General features: G+C 33.0%; 2 protein-coding genes across 5 annotated transcripts in view; one reads left to right on the top strand and one right to left on the bottom strand.

Moving 5' to 3' along the window:
* Rab3GAP1 (RAB3 GTPase activating protein subunit 1) overlaps positions 1 to 19,527 on the top strand; it is a 36,360-nt gene that overhangs the window by 4,765 nt on the left and 12,068 nt on the right. The gene's annotated exons all lie outside the window — the stretch shown is intronic.
* haf (leucine-rich repeat and fibronectin type-III domain-containing protein hattifattener) overlaps positions 1 to 19,527 on the bottom strand; it is a 29,513-nt gene that overhangs the window by 2,264 nt on the left and 7,722 nt on the right. For 2 of the 3 annotated variants that reach the window (XM_012279332.2, XM_076537985.1), the window contains exons 1-4: positions 8,260 to 8,302; positions 1,736 to 2,616; positions 1,023 to 1,338; positions 225 to 799 (exon numbers count right to left, since the gene is read on the bottom strand). In XM_012279332.2, coding sequence (XP_012134722.1) covers positions 225 to 799; positions 1,023 to 1,338; positions 1,736 to 2,616; positions 8,260 to 8,287 — 1,800 coding nt within the window. In that variant the 5' untranslated portion in view covers positions 8,288 to 8,302. Of the gene's footprint in view, positions 1 to 224; positions 800 to 1,022; positions 1,339 to 1,735; positions 2,617 to 8,259; positions 8,303 to 19,527 lie in introns of those variants that run through there. The other variant, XM_012279333.2, reaches the window with a different exon arrangement.

Genomic DNA, 19,527 nt, shown 5'->3' with positions numbered 1-19,527 from the left:
GCAAAGAGGTAGTCAGTTCAAACCGTAACCACTCATTTGGCAGAAGTCTGTTAGTAAATGTAACTTTTTTAATGATAGTTTAAAAACCGATAATTTTAAGAACATAGGTACTTAAAGATGTAGAGATTTAATTATCCGAAATTTGGAAATTTGGAGATTTCAAGCTTGCTTAGTTGAGAGATACCTTGCGAAAATGTACTGCAATAACGATTAAAACATTTTACCTGTGAAGGAACGTTCTTGATTTTAAACTCTCGCTCACTGGCCTCCAAAGGTGGCGCCTGTTTAAAGCTGTTCTCGCCGAACAGCCTATAAATAACCTTGAACCCCAGTATATTAGTCGCCTCAGTGTCCCAGTATATGCTCACAGCATTGTCTTGTCTGAGCACATCTTTCACTATGATGTTCTTGTCGTTTGACTTTGATTTATACAACGGAGAACCAAGGACCAGCGGTGGTCTTGGTTGATGTTGCTGCAAGTGGTCCTGAGAGTGTTTCGAAGGAGATGGTGTAGTTCTCATGATCACCACATTTCCGGTTCTTGCAGCGGTAGGTCTGTTAGTAATACTTCTTGCAGTGGTTGAAGATGGTGCTTCAGTTTTTGGTTGTTCAGTCGTAGTGGAGGTCACGGTCGTGCTTATAGCAGTTGTTGTAGTGGTTGTAGTTGACATGGTGATAGGAGAATGAATGGTTGTGTTATAACTGCTTGATGTTCCGACAAATCCTGTAGGTTCTCTGGTGTCTACGCTTTCTACCGTACCGATTCCAATAATTTCTGGAGTTCTTTCGCAGGTCATTTCTAAAATAGATATTGATTGGTATAAATGTTCACATTTTCCTGTTACGTATTTTTGTTCTTTAAATACAGTAGACTCTCACGGGGCTGATTACTAATTATGATTACAAATTGTGGTAATATAACCACTACTAATATAATTTTAATGGCCACTAAATTTTACCACTACTAATATTATTTATATTAATAATATTAAAGAATTTATATTAATGTTTTATATAAAAACCTTCTGCATGGATGTTGTAAAAGCTTTTGTCCTGTAGTTTCTGTGGACTTCCGCAAAACTGCGGTTTGCGTTCCCGACTGGTGACTTGCAAATCCCTGGTTTTTATCCACTCTACGATCCATCGTAGTTTACAATCGCAAACCAGAAATCGACCTCCTAAACTTAGACCGCGAAGTGTTCCGTTTAACCGTGCTAAAGCTTCCTCCGGAACGGTGGACAATGGATTTCCATCGATCGCCAGAAGAGTTATCGATGGATTCTTCTCGAAAGCGTTCACTGGCAGTTCCGTTATTAAGTTAAATCCAATATCTAATACCTAAATAAAACACGAGGTAATTTTGTTTAAGTAATACATTTATAATAATTTTCATAAATTGTAAATTTTAATCTGGGTACAAGAAATGCAATCGCTCGATAATTCCCTGTCAAATATGTTATGTATTTTTATATAATTTTCATGGCTGCGCCATTCGCAGCTAATTGACCCATTATTTAGATTATAACTCAATTTCGACGAAAATACGAAATGTAAAATTTGAATTGTAGCGTGTATTACAAGTGTGACAATATCATAGAATAAGAGGTGTGGTAATATCATAGAATAAGAGGATAAATTCCATCTCTTATTTATTTTTAATCTAAAAATAACTGCTAATCCATAAACCTACTGATAATTGTACCATCAGCAATACCTAAAAATATATAAAACTCACTCTGAGGTCCTGAATGCTGTTGATAGCAGCCGTCGGGAAATCCGGAATGAGATTATTAAGTAGGCTCAAGGAGCTCAAAGTATGTTTGATGCCATGAAACGCGTCTGGTCCAATATTCTGGATTAGATTCCTCTCCAGGTTCAATCCAGTCAGCGATTCAAGTCCTTCAAAGGCTTTGGTGCCAGCGGATCCAGGCAGTTCCCTGATACTGTTCTGCGACAAATCAAGAAAAGCCAAAGTCCTAAGGCCTTTCAATGCCTCCGGTACTTTCTTTTGCCTAGTACCCTTCAGATTCAAATTTTTTAACGATCTCTCCAGACCGCGAAAGGCTCCAGGTGCAAGGGTCACTTCGTTATCAGATAGCTTCAAGGTAACCAATTTTAGGCCTGCGAAAGCATTGTCGTTAACCCTGGTGATCTTGTTCATCGAGAGGTCCAGTACTGTCAGATTCCTCAGATTCTTCAAGGTATTGCTAGGTATTTCTGTGAGGTCGTTGTCCTTCAAATTGACGCTCTTCAACGAATTCTCCTGGCCCTTGAAGGCGTCCGACTCGATCGTCTTGATTCGACAGCCGGATAGTTGTATGTTGTTGATCCTCACCGACGCGAATGAATTGTTCCTCAGCGTACCGATAGTGCTGTTGTTGACGTAGAACAAATCCACGTTGCTTTTCGACGCATAGCGGTGCAAGGCAGATAGAAGCTGGTCATAATCGACGATATCGCATTGCACGGAGAGCTCTTTGGCCAGGTTATAGTCACAAATACAAGAGCTTTCGAGATCCACTACATGTTGAGCCCACGGACAACTAGAGGTTGCGGCTACCTGGTTACCAGCAATTATGTTCGCTACCAGCAGCAGCAGCACTGTCGGATGTATATCTGTGAACATTTGTTTCTTCGTGTGATTTTAGGTAAAAAATGTGAAAGGAATATAAGTTTTTAAATGGAAACATTTACGGGCAAAAGTATGCTCTTCACTTGCTTTTCTTTGGTTTTAGGTTTCTCTGTTTTATTTGAGATTACGAATTTTTTTTAAATCGTAAGACAGGGAAACTAATTTTGTTTAGTTTGTAGATTAGTTAGTAGCCTGTTAGATAATAGCGAAATTTATCTATTGATCTTTAAGAGTCGTTTCGTAATGGAGACATTGTATGTGAAATGGAAAACGGAAGGTTGTGAGGAAAAAATGACAAAGTTTCATAAATGAGCGTAACACTTGGGGTGTTCCTCTGGTAAGATCATTTAACGAGTTCCGACAATCTAGAATTAAAAAAGTATAAGATTTGCAGTGTCGCAAGCTGAGGTTGCTTAAGCGTTATTTCAATGGAAAGGGTGAATTCTGGGAGAAAGTCACTACGACGACTATGCGATTTCGAAACGTGTCGCAATTCCCTTAAGTCCCGGCAATTATACATGCATGTACCTACATATTTGCCTTATTACGGTGCGCGCAACCTTGGCACAGACCATTTCACAAACGTAAAATGTCTCATTTGTGTAACGATATGTGGTATACCGGACAACTTTCGTGGCGTTTGACTTTTCATCGGCTGTTACTCGCTCCATTGAACGCAACCGCTATTATACATCGAATCTAGGACTCCTCGGGTACAGATCATCAAGACACCGTGACATATACAGGCAGACCAAACTTGTGCAGCCTAAACGAACCGCAACAAACCGGGGTCCATAGAGTGAACCCGTTACGAGTCAATGGCCGGAGTAAACGCATGTCCTCGCCTCGATGACTCTATCAATGGCAAACGACGAACGGTATACAAATTCCTTTCTTCAGAAACGTTCTCTCGTTCGTTTGTTTCTTTCGTAATTAATTGACGTCAAACGGTACGTTGTTTGTTAATTAAACAGCCAACGTTCGACCTGTATACCAAGTCAAAAGTTTCTCTACGGTAACGAATTCGGACGAATAAAAATCCTCGTTTTGCTTGAACGCTTTTGTTAAATTTATAATGGGTTTATTCTGACGTTAATGGATAAAATTGTAATCCTCGTTTTGAATTACTTCTGCGGAGCTTGTAATGGGTTTCGTTCGCAGATAAAAATGTAATCCTTTGCTTTACTTTTTCGATGAAATAGGAGCGTTTGTTAGAAGTGTATGCTCGTGTTTTATTTTCATTATTCAGGAGGAATTTTTAAAAATAAGTTCTGCAGATAACTAGTTAATTTAGCTCCTCATTTATCGAGATTAATGCACAAGATATCCTAAAGGGCGCATCAAGATTATAAAGCGAAATTCCTTTAAAAACCAAAAAATTAAAAAATTCAATTATTTATGTATTTTAGACATTTTAGTCTTTGATGTCCAGCAGTCAATATCGAAAAGATAATTAACTGTGTCACTGTGTAAAATTTTTTACATTAAAGAATGAAAGCGAAAGTTACTTATAAAATTGTGGTATACAATGAAAGTGGAGTAACTCTGATTTGTATTATTTTTTAATTGCACGAAACACAAGACCTTAACAAAAATTAGAAATTAAATGTTTCTAAAAAATGGTGTTGCCCCACGTTCATTGTAAATTCATACATGCTTTCTAAAACGATCAAAACATTTTTTAATTACTCAGAAAAAATCTATTTCATTAAAACTGTCTGATAAGTTATTTCTTGAGAAACGTTTCTTGATACTTTTTATCTTATTTGATTTCGTACATTACAATAATGTAAATGAGCCACTGTTTTTTTAGTATGTCTTACAAACTTTCATACAATAATTTAACAGCTGAGGGACTATCCTATACTCTGATTTCAATTTATGTTCGCTATCATTCGATCTAAATCAAATTGAAAGAAAAATGCAGGTAAAATCGAGGTTTCCTAAGCATAATAATTCCCTTTCTCGCGGTGCACTTTCCAATGCTACCGGACTGAATGAACAATGCAATTAATTACAATGTTAATCGTGTAAAAACTAGAAACAACTTTATCCTTCGAATGAAAATGTTCGTTGCGCTTTGATAGCTCAACGTTACAGAGTGCAGATCTTCGCTAGAAAAATATGACTGTGTAGTTTATTAATTAGCAACGAAATAACAGAATACATATATTTAAAAACTGTAATCGTTCTATAATTAATTCTGCAGCATATTATTAATTAGGGTGTGTAATTATTCTTGTGTGCATCCGTGAAGATGTTTCACGTACAGCTTGCCGTAGTATCGTGCTTAGGTTCTGAATTAAAATAGTGCGTGATTTTTAATTATCGTCTTATAATTATGCAGTCGAGTTTCTTATTACTTTGATTTTCTTTTGAATCGAATAATGTAAACATTGCGCATATAATTATCTTTCTATTTGTTCGATATGAACCGTTTTAAAATATACATTTTATGTGTGTATAAAATTCAGAGCTACATGAGATTAACGGGTTAGATTTTATGATCATTTATATGAAATGTTTTATATTATTATCAGATGGTGTACCAAGCATATGTGATATCATTGATGCGGTATGATGCGTTTATGACTCAAGCTCGCGTACTGTCATTATTTTCAAATTAGGATGCTTTTTTGATAAAATGCTATTTACAAAATTCTTTGATTTTTGCTTACGGGCATTCTTCAATGTTTGTTTTGGTGGTTTTCATGAAAAGGAGAACCGCTGCTTTAAGACTCGCCTCATTGATTTTTATGACTTTGAAATATGTTATTAAGGACAATGTTATAAGTTACTTTTTATTACACATACAGTTACAAGTATGTATATTCTTTACTGTAAACAATCTTCACTGATCTTAACGATCTTGATACATGTTAAGGTCAACGTCCTTTACTTGTCAGATATAATTAACAAATAGATTGACAGCACAGTGATTTGACAATTTTAGATGTAATTCGATCATGTTCATTTAGCAGTCAATCAAAATTAGTGAATGGAATTTTACAATCTTAAGTACAGTATTCCACACATCGTGGAATCTCAAGTATAGTATTTCACTCATAGTAAAATCCCAAACATAGTATTCGACATACACAGCAAAGGTGCAAGTGTAATATTCCATACATCGTAAAATTTCATATATAGTATTTCATATACTGTAAAATCTCAAGTATAGTATTCCACACACAGTAGAATCTCAAGTACAGTATTTTACTCATAGCAAAGATCTGAGTGTAATATTACATACACAATAAAATTCCATGTATAGTATTTCATACATTGTAAAATCTCAAGTATAGTATTTTACACACAGTAGAATCTCAAGTATAGTATTTCACTCACAGTAAAATCTCAAGCATAGTATTCGACACACACAGTAAAGACCCAAGTGTAATATTCCATATACAGGAGAAGTCCACATATAGTATTTCATACACAGTAAAATCTCAAGTATAGTATTTGACACACAGTAATTATCCAAGTGTAATATTCCGTACATAGTAAAATTCCATGTATACATAGCATTTCATACAGAGTAAACTTCCAAGTATAGTATTCCACACACAGTAAAATCCCAAGTATAGTATTCCACACACAATCAAATCTCAAGTACGTAATTTCACCCATAACCAGATTCCTAATATGGACTTCTACGTCCAACCAAATCTGAATGAATACCATGCATAGTTGAACCCACAGGTGTAATTCTATGTACAGTAAAATCTCAAGCGTGGAATTCCACACACAGCCAAATCTAGAGCAAGGAATTTTACACATGGCCAGAAACCTTATATGGAATTCTTCCATATTAAGCAATATTCCTAGTGAGGAATTTGACGCACAGCCAAATCTTGAGTAAGGAATTCTATGCATAGCCACATCTTAAGAATGGAATTCCACAGTCTACAAAATTGCAAGCGTAGAATTCTATAAATAGTCATAATTGAAATATTTTGAAGGTGCAATTTTATGCACAATGCAATTTCGACTTAAGAATTCTACAGATAATTCCAAGTATGGTAATTTGCAATTCGTTGAATACAAAATGTAAAATTTCATACATAATAAAATGCAAATTGTGGAATTCTACGCACAGTAAAATTGAAAATAAGGAGTTCTACGTGCAGTAAAATGAAAAACAAGGAATTCTATTCATAGTAAAATTTTGAATAATTAGTTGTATACACAGTAAGAGGGGTGTAACAGCAAGAAATTAAACAGCACCCTAGAAACTTTTAAAGCTTGTGTAAAACTGTTCTAAAACTTCTTAAACGCATCGTGTATGAATTACCGAAGCACCGTATGAAAAATTCAGCTTACAATATCTGGAAAATATAAGCGAACAAAAATTCCGGAAGTTCTTTGACCGGTACGATCGTCGAATTTCTAGAGCGGAGTGAACGATTTGAGTCTTATTACCTGGAGGGGGAAAGAATAAGGACACGTTGCGAATACTTAATTAATTATAATGTGGTCGGTCACGGCGTTGCATCGTGGAACACTTGTTAATGGGAGCACAGGAACAGCATGCGTTAGTGTAGTGCATATTATCATGATTACTGGCCAATTTACCCGATAATTATTAGCAGTTGCTGTTACGAACGATTCGGTAGTTTGGTTTGCAGAATTCTTTTCAGCGATCCTCAGTTTTTATAATTGGGTTCAAAATAGGTATTAGTAAATTTACTTGGTATGAGTATTGAAGAAGTTCTCGTGCACGGAGACAGTCTGACGAGGATATTTTTGTGAAACAAGCAAGCAGAATCTTACATCTCAGGTCTTTTTGCTGCTGAGCAAAAATATATGGTTATGGACTTCTAGGAACTTCTGTTCTGGGAACAGTGGATGGGCATATTATACTCAAGAGATCTGTTTTGAAAAATGTAGACAAACTTCAAATTTTCCAAATTTCTATATTCTCAAAATTCTAATTTTCCTAAATTTGGATTTTTCGAATTCCAAATTTCCCAAATACCTAATTTCTTAAATTCTAAATTTCCCAAATTTCTAATTTCCCAAATACCTCATTTTCCCAAATATCTAATTCCCTAAGTATATAATTTCCCAACTTTCTAATTTTTCGAGTTTCAAGGTCCCCAATTCCCTAATTTCCTAAATTTTAAATTTTCCAAATTCCTATTTCCCAAATTTCCAATTTCCTAAATTCCTGATTTCCCAAACACCTAATTTGTCAAATTTCTAAGTTTTCAAATACCTAATTTCCCAAATTCCTAATATTCTCAATTTTTAATTTCCCAAATTCCTAGTTTCCCAAATACCTAATTTCCCAAGTTCTTGATTTCCCAAATTCCTAATTTCCTAAATACTTAATTTCTGAAATTTCTAATTTCCCAAATTTCTAATTTTCCTATATACCTAATTTCCCAAATTTATAATTTCCCAAGTTCCAAATTTTCCAATTTCCCAAAATTGCTAAATTCCTAAATTAATTAAATATCCAACAAAGAACAAATATTTTATCCAAATAAGAGCATATTACCAAAAATGTCAAATTGAACAAAAATAAAATTTATTTATTCTTGAAGTAGAAAATTTGTATTACAGTTATTCGAATTTGGATTAAACAAGTTACTGTACAGTTTCAAACATTCACATTTTACCTTTGCATTTAAAGATGGCTATCTGCATACCGAATGCTGCGATTCAAATTCTTCAGAACCATACTAAAGCAAAAAAAGCTGTTTTGATAGAAATCAGAGGTACAGTTATGAACCTTATATTCAGTGAAACATTAAATTTAATTTAACCAGCGCTTAAGATCTTAATTATCTGGCTTATTGTTATTCGTTTACGTGCATGGTATCGCTGATTATCAGACTGTGACAAACCGCAATTCCAACGGAATAGCTATTACCTTGGCAAAGACCTTGTTCGAGAAGATCGTCGATCAGATGATTCTTATCGTGTGCAATTATCAATGCCAGCAGAGTCATGATTTAAGGATGAAGTGTTTTAGAGTAACCGGTTCTTATTTATTATATGAAATATTACAGAATACATAAAAATCGAAGTTATAGAAGCAACCGACCATTGATACGTTTTGCACTGGATACATGTTATTAACTTTCTTTTTTTAAACTGTTCAATTGGTGGTATTAGAAGACGGTAGTTTAGTTAATTTTGGAATTGAGAGAAAAAGGAAAATTCTTTTACTGTAGTAATGTGTATAATTTAAGAAATGAATTGAAATAATAGCTAGTTGCGATGAATTAGTGTGATTATAAGAGCGTTGTTAATGAATAGTCTTTTTTATGGAGCGTGTTAGGAAAATTATTTTTTTGTTGGTTTTTTAACAATTATATCGTAATTTCCTAAAATTCACAATAATTACAAATTTTCTTTAACTTGAAAGTTGCCTTGAATATACAAATCCCCAAATGTTACTAATCCCTCACTTAAAAGCTTCAAATTTTCAATTTTTCCGAATTACAAGTTTTCTAAATTCCAAATTTTCCGAATTCCAAATTTCCCAAATTCCAAATTTCCCGACTTCTATATTTTCAAAATTACAAATTTTGCGAATTCCAAATTTCCTAAATTACAAATTTCCCAAATTCCAAATTTTCCAAATTCCAAATTTTCCAAATTCCAAATTTTCCAAATTCCAAATTTTCCAAATTCCAAATTTTCCAAATTCCAAATTTTCCAAATTCCAAATTTTCCAAATTCCCAATTTCCCAAATTCCCAATTTCCCAAATTCCAAATTTCCCAAATTCCAAATTTCCTAAATTCCAAATTTCCCAAATTCCAAATTTCCCGACTTCTATATTTTCAAAATTACAAATTTTGCGAATTCCAAATTTCCCAAATTCCAAATTTTCCAAATTCCAAATTTCCCAAGTTCCAAATTTTCCAAATTACAAATTTCACGACTTCTATATTTTCAAAATTACAAATTTTGCGAATTCCAAATTTCCCCAATTCCAAACTTCCCCAATTTCTAAATCTCTAAGTACCTAATTTCCCAAATTTCTGCTGTCCCAAATTCCTAATATCGTAAATTCTCAAATTTCCCAAAAATTCCTAATGTCCATAATTTCCAAATTTTCCAAATTCTTTGTTGCACAAATTCCAAATATCTCCAATTTCTAAAGTATCCAAATGCCTAATTTTCCAGTTCCTAGTTTCTCAAATTCCTAATCTCCCAATTTCTTGTTTTCTAAATTCCCAAGTTTCCTGAATTCAAAAATTTTTTAAATTTCTCATTTCTCATATTCCAAATTCTTAATTGCTAATATTCCACATTCCTAATTGCTCAACTTTCAATATTCCTAAGTTCTCAACTTCACAAATGTGTACACCCCCAAATATAACCTGTAAATTGCCATATTTTTAAATTTCTAAAATTCCCAAATTTCTAATTCCTTTTTCCAAATCTGTTGAAACGAAATATTTCAAAATTGTTAGAAATATCAGAATTATTTATTGAGAATTTTGTGGCTCGCCCCTGAGGATCTTACGTACTACCTGACAGCCGAATGGTGTAAGATTAATAACTAGAGATACCACCTTGCGTTATAACGTGGCTTAACGCACGTGCCGATCTTCGCTATGGCAGTCAACACACATGTAAAAAATTTGTACATAGAAACGGACACACTACAGAATATCAATAGAGATTTCCATCGAAATTGAGTAATATATCAGTGATAAATAGTACGTTAAAGATGTTTTTAATGTCGTCATAAGTGACCATTTTGTCCAAGTTACATTCTTTAAAGAAAGGTCAACCAGTCAAGTACATTGATAGAATGCTGGCCTAGTAAATGATCTCAGACGGATTTTCAAATGCCACGTAATAAAGAATAACTTTCACTTAATGATCATTTCAGCTATTTACATAGAATGTACTTGTCCGATCTGCGTGAGTGTGTATTGATTTCCTTCGATACATTCTATTCGCTATGATTCATTTAATTATTTGATCATTTGCTGGTATTTGCTGCAATTAAATACACGGGTAGTTATTCAATATGTGTTTCTGACACAAACGTAATAATAATACATATTCTTTCATTTCTTTGGTAAATGCAAGGCTATCTTCAGCTTTTTGAATTTAAGGAAATTTTAGTGGAAAAATTTTCAAATTATGAAATTCTCAAAGTTTTAAATTTATAGATTTACAAGTTTATATGTTCTCAATTATTTTAATTTTCAAATTCACAAATCATAAGTGTTCAAGTTCCCAATTTCTCAAATTCGCGAATTTACAAATTCTTAATTTTCTTAATTCTCAAATTTACAAATTCACAAGTTTTCAAATTCTCAAGCTGTTTAACCCTAAAATTCACAAATTCTTAAATTTCCAAATTTTCAGTGTCTCAAATTCCTGAACTTTCAAATCTGCAACTGTATAAATTCACAAATCCTTCAAAATACATAAATTCAAATGTCCAAATTTAAATTGAAGGAATGAATTTAAAAATGAGTTAATTTTTTACTATAAAAATGTCTTCATCATAGACGCTTCTTCATCATAGTAAAGTTTTCTTTCCGAGCTTCGTGATTTTATCCATTCAATTGCTGCTAAGTGGCTCCGCGAGTACCGAGTCCACGGCTATGAGGACACCAGTATGCAGTAACATTCTTACAGTCAGATGTATCAATAATTTTGTGACTCACTGTATATTCTATAGCAAAATACACGTGGTACACGTGGTCGTGTGTATCAGCGGAATTCGCTCCTTTCACTTTCGTTCTCTTTCAATTTGCCGTCCTGTTTCCGTACACGTGATACCGGACCACATTATTCACAAAGATTTAATGCAAGATATGAAACAGGGCCCGGAATGCCGATACGTGTTACTGTTAACCACAGGTCGATCCAGTGTCAATGTTTATCTGATATAAGTGGTCGGTTCTCACGGTACTGTTCCACGTTTTTAAATGGCAAACTAGCCATTCTATGTTAAAACGTACCTACAGGTCATAAACATCGACTTTAGGACTATAACTATCACACCGGTCAAGTGATTGTTTTATATATCTCCAAGTTACAACATTAAGGTGGTATTTTTTAAATTTGTGTTTTCCTTTAACACTAGGTTTATGGTCATTTCTTATGTACGTATCTCTAGGAACACTCGTCAATTTGACGCAGGAATATATACATATTTAAAGAAAAACCACTTAGAAAGCAATATAATTAAACACTACAAGAAATGAAAATATGAGATGTATTTATAGAAAGTTTCTATTATTCAATAATATTTTAGTACATTACTTCAATATTCTACATTCATATTTTTACTTCCCTCTACTCTGCGAACTGCGATTTGTACTGCGACGCTGGGTCCGAACCCGGCATACCGGCTAAGCTGGCCGCATGCGACTCCGGACTAGCAAAGTCCGTCGTTTATAAGGTATTGTCGGTGCATTCATATTTATTATTGTTGTAATTTTTGCATGGGTAAAACTAATTTACTAAAAATTTTATTTTCATTACGATCGCGTCAAATTGACGCACATCTGTAGAGATAGGTATCTAGGTATAGGTATACCACATAGCAAATTTCAATATTTCAAAGCTTTTGAAGAAAATAGACTTCAATATATATTTACCTCGTTCAATGAATAAAAGTCAGTACAAGAGATAAAATGAAAATGCGAACGGTTTTTGTAATTTTCCTAAAAAAAATTCGAAATGCGTCAAAATTACGCGTCTCGTAAACCTAGTGTTAATTTGCGTTTCATCGCTTATTTTTCAATTTCATTTTTAATTTTGATGCAAATTTGTATACGCTGGTAGGTTTAGTGTTATACTCTCTCTCTTGATAGTCTTCAATTAAATTACGTAAAATCTCAACTCGTAACTTGTGAATTTCTTTTTGAGATAGTCACAGTTGAATTTTCGAAAAATTTATGAAATTTTCAACCAGGTTTATTGCATTATTACATTTAGTGCTGCGTTACTAGTTGAGCGCTTTGTAAATCGATACTATCTCGAAGTGAGCGTATCGTGTTATGTATTTGAAAATAAATAAACGTCACTGTTTGTTTCTCAGTTACATAAAATAGAGAAAAACATATGTAGGGGAAAGTTGTCAAATGCGGTCTTCTAATCCCGTATAGTTCACTGTTATTATTTAACATTTCCGATCTCTAGTATATTTTTAAATTTAGTTTATACTGTAGTGTATAGCTTACATTTTATTTAGAAGTAACATTTTGTCAGTTATAAATAAACATTTTGAAAATTGTTCAATTACATTTTCTTTCGAATTAATTTGGAATAAATTTATACTTGTACATGCTTTATACTATTTTTCCATATTTTACACAGTATATTGTGAAAAAATTAACTTTGTAAGATGTTGTGGAGTTTTCTAAATTAAATTACCATGTGAAAAAAGAATGCAGAAAATGATTGCAAAATTATCTTAAGTAATGTATCAAGTGCATCTCAAATAATGCATCAAGTGCATCTTGACGAAGAAGACTAATTACATGTTTGATGTGATGAAGTCTGCCTTGAAAATATGATTTAATGGCTTGGATGCAAAATTCTTCTCAAATAATGCTCTTTACACAGTATGCAATGCGTAATATTTTCTAAATACATTATGTTCTATATACAACATACAAAATGTGATATTTTGTGAAGTTATTATGTTTTTGATACAATATTCAAAATACAATATTTTCTAAATATATTATGTTCTTTACACAATATCCAAAATATATTTCCTAGACATACTACGTTCTTAATTATGTATTATTATTTTTTATTCAAATTTTTCAAAATCTATTACCGAAACTCTTTTTATTCGTTTGGGGTAACAAGATTTTAGCATCTTTCTTACATTCGGAATTTCCTAAAACTGCAACCTCCCTCGGTAGCAGGCCAGTCTCAGTTCAGAACCACAGGTCAGCTAACAGGACAATGATGTAACAGTCCAGTTTTGTAAGCTATAACGAGATTTCAGAAACTGCAGGGAAAAACGTGTTTTCCTGAATAGGACAGGATATTGCTGGTAATACGACATGCAACTGCTACAATCAACGCTTGATTGCTTCCGCTTAATATGTATACACTCTCTGAATTAGAACCCATATGTTTAATATTTTCTACGATTTCAATGAAATCGAAAGGCTTGCCTGAATTTTAAAAACAAAGAATTTGTTGAGTTATTAGCGTGTTAATATGTTTATGAAGACACTAACATGGTCTGTATACGCTGTTTTATCATATGATTTATGTCTGCGTTACTTTTCCACATATCTTTACTTTTGGCACATTCTGTCCCGAGCGTTATAGTGGCGTGAAGGAGTTTTCCAAATATTTCATATTTTACAGTAAACTCAGATTGTAATTCATTACCATGAACTATATGAATAGTTCATTTTGGAACCAAAGTAAGTTTTTCTGTTATTGCAAAATATTTAAGTGTATAAATTTTAATAAATTTAAAAATATTGATAAGCACTTATAGACAAAATTTTATATATGTGGTGTTAGATATTTTTATTATTCAACAGTGTTTGAACTGTTTTCTTTTAATGTCTAGAAAAAAATAAAAATTTTATTATACTCTAATGGACCTCATTTTCAAAATTAAGTAATTGTTAATTAAACAGATATTTCAGTTGTTCAGTAATTCTTTTTTATAATTTCCTAATAAAATTAGATCGTTTACAATGAGTTGGTTAAAATATCTGATCAGTTTCGAATTATGCTACTTGGAATCTGTGGTACAGCACGAAACTGGTAGAGCAACATTGACACCATTTGTGGTAAAACTGCTGCCTAATGTCGTGGTTGTGCAAATACGGTGTAAAATACTCGCGGAAGATCATTAACGCCTAAAAAGTCCATTGCTTTCTAACGACGGGAAGCAGTGAAATTGTTTGTTAAATTTGGTTAGAATGAAACCCGTGTGAACAAGTACTCCAATTTCCGCAATCCAGTTTTCAAAGAACTTTTTTTTCAGCTGCATACTATGAACGTACCTACTATTGATGATTACTAATAGCTATAGTCAGTACACCAAATTTAACCTTTGTTTTTTAGCTAATAGTTTCCATCGTCTACAAAATTATCATTGTACAAAATTTTATTAAAAATGTATATTGATAGCATCCTCCAAAAAATCTTATCTTTATACCATATATTTTCTTTCCTGAAACAAAAGTTTTTTCTTGTAATAGTGTCTTTGAATACACAACTGATAAATTGATGATTTTATTAAATAATTTTCAAAAGCAATAAAAAGAGGTTAAAGCTAAAATAGAAAGAGCTACATTTTTTAAAGAAATTTATACTTTCTACCGAATATGTAATCCATTAAATCGCGATACTACACTCGAAGACTAGAAAACTGATAGCCTTATGATTTCTACTCAAAAAAGATTGCCGCATAACAATAGACGTGTTACTTTCATAATTTCTTTTTCCGTTGGCCTACAAAAAAAAGTCGTAGATCGGTCCTCGGATAAATTGCAAAATTCTCTTCCTCTGGAAAAGAAGAATCGCCTGAATTACGTCGCAGAAACGTAACGCCGGTTTGTTTCATTGCTTGCCGTGGGAATCATTGGACAATGGACGCCGAAACGCGAGAAGACGGCAGAAAAATGGCGGCACAATAACGAGGAAATGTAGGATCATCGTCTTCTTAATTACCGGCTTTAAAAAATCTATGCATAGTAGAGCAATCGCTCGCGTAACTGTGAATCAGGACATCTTCTCCAGGAACAGAAGTTGACATTACGTAAACGCGAAAACACGATTGTTCTTCGTGATCTTAATTGTTATAGATCTGAACTTAGGCTTCAGTCTGAAACTTGATAGATGTTTAACAGATGTAGAAAATATTGTATTTATTCGTATGTTAATTTATTATGCCAAAATTTTCGGATTATCAGATTCTTGAATTTTTAAATTTACCGATTAATGGTAAAAATTTTGAATTCGTACACTGTCAAAGTACCAAATCTTCAAATTACTGAATTTACGAATTTTCAAACCTTCGAATTTCTAGATTTTCAAATTTACAAACCCTCAAATCTTTAAATCTGTAAATTTACAAATTTACAAACCCTTAAATCTTTAGATTTGTAAATTTACAAATTTACAAACCCCTAACATTTTATATTCCTAAAGTTCCAAATCTTTAAATTTCTGAATTTTCACATTTCCAAATTCTGAAATTCTGAAATTCTGAAATTTTGAAATTCTTAAGTTCTCAATCATTATCAACAACAAAAGGAAATAGAAATTTCACAACTTTTTATTTCAATTATGTGATCGTTTCGTTGATATTTCACTTCATCTCAATCGATCCCTTCCTTCGGGTCATCGCACGTTAAACGACGATAAATCGACGAATTTTCGATCGATCCGTTCATCACTCGTAATCGTTGAGCACCAAATGCACCCGCAATTACGCCACCAGTCCCATAACGGAAGTTAAGAAGCGGTTCCGGAAATGAGAGCTCCGACGCGACGTTCGCGCTTAACTCAGTTTCCCTCGACCTTCCTGGGATGTGGGTTAACATGCGCTGACTTAGTCCGAATGCCGTCGCAATTTTGTTTACAGTTTTTCCTTTTTAATGGCACTAAATGCATTATTTTTCATTAAACTTCCGACAGCCATTCATAACTGTCAATACGAATAATTTACTCTATGTAACTTTTCACTATTTTCTTATTATGTCTTCTGGTCTCGCTTATTGTACACGTGTTTGCAAATTTTCATTCGTGTGTTCGGAGCTGTATTTTTATTTTACTTTGAAACATTTCAAGGTTAAATGTATCGCGTGAGTGATTTAATGATATGACGATATTGTCAAGTCAAAAATGTATAATGTCATTTAATTGTCGATCGAAAAATTCTGCAAAACTTTTACAGATAAACCTAAATGCATATCATTTAATTAATTTCAGCAGATGTGACGCTATACAAGAGAGGTTATGTTGGGTTAGCTGGACCATGTATATGATGTCCTTTACATTTTACTACTAACATACTAATCACATACACATCATATATTAATAGAACAATTGGACAATTTTCTTCAATTAATAATATTTGAGGAAACCTGCAATTGCACTTCATTTTTGAAGTCCATCTTCAGTATTTAAATGAACCTAAATGAACTTAAATGCATATGTAACCTACGTTGAGACAATTTGAGCAGACATGACACTGTACAAGAGAGGTTAAGTTAAGTTAGCTCAAATCAAAAGTATCATAACGAATTTGTCTCAGATCGGTGCTTTGAAGCTTGCTTCTTTGTACCTTCGAATGACTGACGCATAGCATGTACAACGTGAAAATGTACTGAATCATGTTTCGCTAAAATCGACTCGTGAAAAGCTTTAGTTACTGATAATCGCAGTAATTGAAACGGTATCCATGACGGTGTCCATGAAACGCTATTCTAGTTTATTCACCCGTTTCAGGGTTTCGCAGCGTAAAAGAGAAATCTTTCGTTTATTAACATTCACTTCTGCGGTTTATTTTCCCAAGTATGCGAAAAACTCGAGCGCGGAACGATCGTATACCTTTCTCTGGACACCGCAATTCCACGCCTAGCCTGGTTGGAATTGCTTTCAGGTAAGGCAAAATCCGCCTGCGACCACGGTAATTTCCCTTGAACGGAGAAACAGAGAAGCTGAACCGTTCAGCGAGTCACTTGTATCTTAAACCGCAACGAAACTTGATCTGATCAGTTTTTTTTCGACAGAAATCGCTTTACCGTACATCCATTCAATTATCTCTTTGTCGTCGATATTAATCGGTACTCGATGAGGTTGCATTTTTTTGTACGTTGACCAAAATTGTAAGTTCACTTCAGTTCCTGCTGGATGATTACGGATAATGCTGTTTTATATTTAGCAACATCACGTAAGAATGCGAGAGGAACAATGATATGAGAAAAGATTCTGCAACTTACGTACACAATGAATTACTGTTCTATTTATAGAAAATATTTGTGGTCTGAGTGTTTGGATGTTGATATGCGGAGGAAGAGAAATTGCATACGTTTCGGCTAACGTCCCTGGCCATCGAATTACCACTATACGTTTTCAGTTTTTTCCGTGTTTTCCATAAAATTAAAAGGCCTGTTCAAGTTGTAATAATTTATTAGCTACTAACATAACTATTACTGTACATAACATTATTAACACATGTTGATATCTTGTATTTCCACCCTTTGCTTTGGTCACAGCTTGCATCCGGCATGCTCCGTATACATTGATCATATGCTTTATATCTTCATTATTTTCCCAAATATCTGTAATTCTTTTCAACTCAGATAATGTGGTTGGAGAATGTAAACTAGTCTTTTGAGTAGGCAGACATTTTCTATGGCATTCAAATTTCACCCCACGCGCTATCGGTACTCGGCCTAACGTAAACTCTCGCACGGTTAATCGCTCATCACCCACACAATTTATTATCACGATAGTAACAAAATGCTATGTATATATCGTTATCAACGTATTTAGTAATAATTTGCGTGACCTAAGACAATTTTTCATATATGACATAATATGGCCATAAAAGTGAAATTTTCGTACGTGGTCCTAATTCGATGATCGGCGACTGTAATAGTGTTTATACCTTCAGTAACAGTAATATGATTTTTATTGTGTTTGTCAAATTAGTTGATATTGTTAAAATCATTCGTTACAAATTGGTTAAATCCTTGCAAATTAGTTAAATCCCTGAAAATTGGTTAAATCATTGCAAATTATTTTTGCGCTACTACATGATAAACAGTATTTTACTTTGATGAACAGTCCGTCAGTATTTCAGCAAATAAAAATAGAATTCTGGTGAGAGATTTCAATGCATCCTTTCTCGGACAGTAAACTGTTACGTTAAAACTAGGAACTCGTTGCACGTGTCGTAATTTGCAGCAATCAGGTTTTACTAAACCACTAAATTCTTAATGCGAAATTTCCTCACGGACCTCATGTGCATTTAACCAAACGCCTAGATGCTTTCCCTTTATGTTTCGTTCAAGAAAGTAAAAAAGAGCTACATACTTACAGCTAAAATTACCAGTCGATACTTTTCGAATACCGGTTTAACTACTCTTGCTTTATTTCAATAAGTACGTAACTACTTATCGAAATCAAATAAGAATAGTTATTTGTAACGATATTCGTATTATTTCGCAATTTATTTATTATAAAGATTAAAATTGATTGCGTGTTTGAACTGGACACCGTTAATTAAATCGGTACTATTACTGAATAATAATTTCATTATTATTATTATTGTTTTAGAGAAAGAATATATGTGATTTATTTAAGTCACATAATTACCTTTGATTATAAGGAATAATTTAGTTACCATTACCAAATGAATGAAAAAATAAAATAATCTCAATTTTCATTAATAGTTAAAGTACATAAGCTTCATTAAAACCATAGTAAAACTAAATTGTTTCGGTTTGTAAAACCAGCGAATTGAATTACTCAATCAGTAAATAATAAAACAATTTCATAATAAAACGTTAAATTTATATCATATGTGTGTTATACGAAATGCTACTGTAATCATGATATAATAAAGAAGTAATTTATTCTTCCTAAAAAAATAAATACAAAACAAAATAAATTCTGTTTATATCAGACTCCATTTTTGGAAAAATTTGAAAATTCTTCAGTACCACTACAAATAAATTTGTTTACCGTAAGGAAAAGAATTTCACTTCAACATTATTATAAAAAAAACTTATTTACTTTAAAGAAAATAATTTTAATTTTTCCATCGAATATTGAATGTTTAATTTTGAAAATTGATTATTTTCCACTTCTCTCTTTGAAATTACCGGTCTAATTGTACTTTTAATGATACTTTGGTTGCAAACCGTGGTTTTAATTGTATTAACGTTCTACCTCTTTATTCTCTAA

Source organism: Megachile rotundata, chromosome 1 (assembly GCF_050947335.1).
Source record: "Megachile rotundata isolate GNS110a chromosome 1, iyMegRotu1, whole genome shotgun sequence".
NCBI classification, from domain to species: Eukaryota; Metazoa; Arthropoda; class Insecta; order Hymenoptera; family Megachilidae; genus Megachile; species Megachile rotundata.
Note: the sequence above shows the minus strand (reverse complement) of the source record. Positions and strands in the feature narration are given on the sequence as shown.